The sequence below is a fragment of the Saccostrea echinata genome, unplaced genomic scaffold (assembly GCF_033153115.1).
Source record: "Saccostrea echinata isolate AGI-Se365-2 ecotype Australia unplaced genomic scaffold, CSIRO_AGI_Sech_v1 ptg000029l, whole genome shotgun sequence".
Taxonomy (NCBI): Eukaryota; Metazoa; Mollusca; class Bivalvia; order Ostreida; family Ostreidae; genus Saccostrea; species Saccostrea echinata.
The window spans coordinates 40,377,501-40,381,995 of record NW_026889778.1 but is presented as its reverse complement, the minus strand read 5'-3'; the positions used below and the strand labels follow the sequence as shown (position 1 = coordinate 40,381,995).

Sequence of the window (4,495 nt, the reverse complement as noted above, 5' to 3'; positions counted from 1 at the left end):
ATTCAAATACAACAGCGCATTTCTTGGTCCTACGCTTGGTGGTATTCTAATTGTAAAAATTGGAGTTGATTGGTCTGCTACATGCCTTGCAAGACTGAATGCATGCACAGGAAGTATTTTTCAATGAATAATAGTTAATATAGATTAAACTCATAATCATTGAAGAACATCGAGGAAGAAATCATAGGGAAATCACACAGTTTTAATTGATTAAAATCAAATTCTTTGTAGAACACGGTGATTTACGAAATGTATTTCCATAATAAATACATGTATGTGAAGGTGCCAACTTCTTAAGGAGATTGAACAGAAACGATAAAAAATCTTACCGGTTAATGTCAGAATGGCTTCTACCATTAAACCATGCAAACTATGAAAAGTGTAATAAAGAATCATTGTTTGTAATATCACCCTCAAATAGCGAGTATGTCACGAAACTGATTGCAAATATTGAATTGATTTTATATTAAATACAATATATTTGTATATGAAGACGATAAATCATTCTTATTAAGTTTGATTTTAAAAATTTCCCTTTGATAATTCTCTAACTAGTTTTCTTATTTGGCCATTTGTAATACTGTGATATACAGGAATGAGGTTTTTTCTTTGATATGCGGTGCAGTTTTGATTTTAAGGCAACCCTGTGGTATTGTTCGGAATATGTCAGAACAGCATACGTAGAGCCTGTGGAAGACGACAAGACAAGAGAACACTGGAATAGGCATTGGAAGAGGCATCGTCAGCTATCATTATTATGGCATAAAATAATAACACTTTCAAGGGAATATTCTAGAAGAGCAGTGGCTGTGGAAGACAACCGAGATATCGTTTTAGGATATTAACGTATGACGCATATAAAGAAATTTTATTCTTGTATGTAGGAACAGCAGTGCCTGTGAAGGATGACAGGGGTATAATAAAGAGAAATTGTGTTCAATTTATTCATAAGATTGATTCCACGTGATACATTTATCATAAATATTCAAGATTCTAGTTATCGCTCTTTCTATCACGTGATTGAAATTATTATTTCCCCTTCTGGGCCCTCCTTTTACCTTGCCATTAGTTACTAGAGGAAAAATAAATAAATTTAAAGTCTAACGACATTCTAAAATTACTTATAATTATTATTATCTTGTTAGTTCTAAACCGTTTTCATTCTTTTAAAATTATAAACCAAAACTTTTGATATTAGTAATCCAAGTGATTTAAGTATGATTATATAAGAAAAACCATCCCCAGGAATCTTCCATAAATGCCTGGTAAGGTACCTCATTTTTTTTGTGAATCACAAATTCTTAGGAAAAAAATATATATCGTTGAGGAACATGTCGTGTGAACTTAAAAAAAATTGTTGAGAATTATGAATTAAATAAAGAACACATTAAATCTTGGTATTCCAGAATTCTTCCTTTTGAAGTTTATTTCATTGCATTTAATGATTACCTGACCGAAGTTCAAATCCATGTACTTTATTGACTTAGATCTGTGGATACGATTATCAGTACCTTTCCTAATAAGTAAATACATAATTGGGAAGACTAATGACCTTATGAAAACTGTATTGTCGCATACGTGCATCCATTTTTTTTAAAAGTGTTATCTGATTTTTTTTTTTTAATTATTAGTATGGATTTTGTAGGACGTTCCGTAATCTCATATCTGCTTTATAACCTACGCCATGAAAATAAGATGTCTTGTAAACCGATGTGAAGATCAAAGAGTTATAATATGAGTATTAATAAGTATGTATCCTAATCCTAATCGATATATTGAAAACAAGCTTAATAAAACCCATTAGATAAAAAAAAATTCATCCGAAAATTTACTTAACTGATACGTGCTATGATATGGTGTTTACAAAAAGATGTTATACTGGTACCTATTACCAAAATTACATTGTCTGGTGATAGTATGCATAGTGTTTCAAATGTGCACGGCGGAAAGGGGACTGGTCATGAAACGAGATCATTCTTTTGACAATTATCTTCAAAGCAGTGCAAATAATGTCATTTTAACCAATGTAGCTGTTGGCGGTAGAATTGCCTGTGTTCTGGAATGCCAAATGCGATTGCCTGATTGTGTTGCAGTTCTTCATCAGGACCAAGAATTACGTTGCATACTACTTAGAAGGTTTTTTAATGACTGGAATAGTTATCTTTCAAATAAAAGTGTAGCTTATTTTCTCCGGAAGTATGGTGAGTACATACCAATATACTAGTAAGTACCAACAATTAAGAACAACAACAAAAAAATATATGAATTTACAATGATTTTCGGATTTTTTGTGGCCTTATAAAATATATGCACTTTTGAAATATCTGGAAAATAATTTATACTGACTACCAGTAGTCTCTCTCTCTCTCTCTCTCTCTCTCTCTCTCTCTCTCTATTATACACACGTGTAGAAAATGGGTATTCATAACCTATTGGTATGTCTAAATCCTTCTTACACCTTGCAATAAATGTTCTGTACATTATTCTCCTAAAATTATTTATATTATTTTTTTTCAGAATGTAGTCCTGGTTGGAGAGAATTCAACAACCATTGCTACTTTTTAAATCAGACCATGAGGACCTGGAACGAAGCAAAGGCATGTTATGTTTCATCTGTTTTATTTTTTAAAAAAATTATGTTTAGAAATATCTCACGTTTTTTTTGAAAGGGTCTTTTTTTCGCCTGTTAGCCATAACGATCTAGTATACATATCTATTTTAAAACATTCTTTGTAGAAAAATTTTAAAGACTGAAAAATGCATTCTCGAAAATCGTTTTTAAAACAATCGTGTTTTATGACAAAAAATCAATGAAATGCAAAGCAAAATATATGTATATCTATAGGTGCATTTATGAAAAAAAAATCCATTTTCAATTAATGTCAAGCCCATGGATTGTTTACCTTTCTCAAACATAAGGTGAATCTAACTTAATGTTTTAGATGATGATGGGTTTTATCTAATGGTGTAAAATACCAATCAAGACTTTTGTCACTGTTATTGACATTGTCATTGTTATTGCAAGATCAGTCTCCAAAATATTAATCTGTAGGTGGAATGTCAAAGACACAATGCTTACCTTGTGGAGGTCGAGTCTTCTGACGAGAATACCTGGGTGACCTCAACTTACATCAAACCACCTGGTAATGCGTATCTTTCAATAACAATATCGTTCGTTATTGAAAGGACTGAGTTTCAGTTATTTATTTACTCTCCATATATTGTCAACGGGTTAGTAAATCAAAGATTAAAAACATCTGCTACTCAAGTGAACTGATTTTAGCAGGTGGTTGTTTCTACTTTGTAGCCATTTTATATAGAATTAGTGTTCACATAACACTATTGTTTATCACTTTGTTTTATTTTCTCACAGACCAATGTCCTGTTAGTTGGTATTGCTCAGTTTGGTCTGGAGGGATGTACAGCACAACAAAACAGAACCATGTTTGGCAAAATTCAGAAGCCATTGCAAGTTATACAAATTGGGATTCAGATCAACCGTCAGGTGGAGGCCAAAACTGCATCAATATATGGAAAGGTGGAAAGTGGGACGATGCATTTTGTGGAGCGCAGTTTGAGTTTGTGTGTGAGAAACCCTAATAAAGAAATGTGTAGAAAAATTTTAACAGTTGATCGGAGAATGAAAGTGAATACCCTTAATTGTGAAACTGGAGTCTTTATCACCTCTGTTTTGCAAAGAATCTATAACCAAACTTCTAAGATTATGTGTGGAATGTATTAATGCTCATGGACACAGTTTCAGCCAATTTTTTTCAAAACAAATATGTAAACGAGATTTTTGAGGTTGTGATATTTTAGAATCTTGTTGAGACATGATTAAGATATGAGACGGACATGTATTATGCACATAATATAATACTATTTCTTAATCTGAAACTTTCTGAATTTCTGAATGTATTAATTATTGTAAATGATTCCAATATGCAATAAAAATGGGAAAAAATATTCTTATTCGATGGGTCTTCCAAACATTGATGGACTAACTCCATAAAATGAAAACCATATGTTATGCCAGTGACATTTATTTTTAACATAATAAAAAATCATAAAATTTTAAAAATTCAACTCGATATTTTGAAATATTATTTCTTTATATTCAAATAAAAAGGCAAGCTATGGTCATCCGGCGCTATCACCGATTACGTGCTTCGGCGTCCTAAAACGTCACTAGTTCATGTTTCCAATGTGGTACGTACATGTACATGTACTCTTTCCACTTCATTGCGTTTTTCATGACGAGGAGTAAAATACAGGGTGATCCTGTCCTCTTTAGAAGACCAGAGCTTTGCAAGGCTGAGGAAAGAGAAATGGAGGTTCTGCATCACCGATCACTATATAGGACATTCTTCACGTCATCCCTCACTTTGAATAATATAGATAAGAAAGCCCAAAAGTGCAAACCAAAACTAAATAAAAAACGAAAATACCAAATAAAAAACGAAAATTAAAATTAAAAAAAATATATTAAATAAAA

The 4,495-nt window shown here is 31.9% G+C and overlaps 1 protein-coding gene across 1 annotated transcript; it reads left to right on the top strand.

Annotated features, from left to right (window-relative positions):
- The first annotated feature begins 1,960 nt into the window (after nt 1-1,960).
- Nucleotides 1,961-3,600, top strand: LOC133195312 (perlucin-like protein). Its single transcript, XM_061331163.1, has 4 exons — nt 1,961-2,201; nt 2,518-2,597; nt 3,053-3,143; nt 3,374-3,600. Exons 1-4 carry the CDS (start codon nt 1,961-1,963, stop codon nt 3,598-3,600), a joined length of 639 nt encoding a protein of 212 aa, XP_061187147.1.
- Nucleotides 3,601-4,495: the final 895 nt, after the last annotated feature.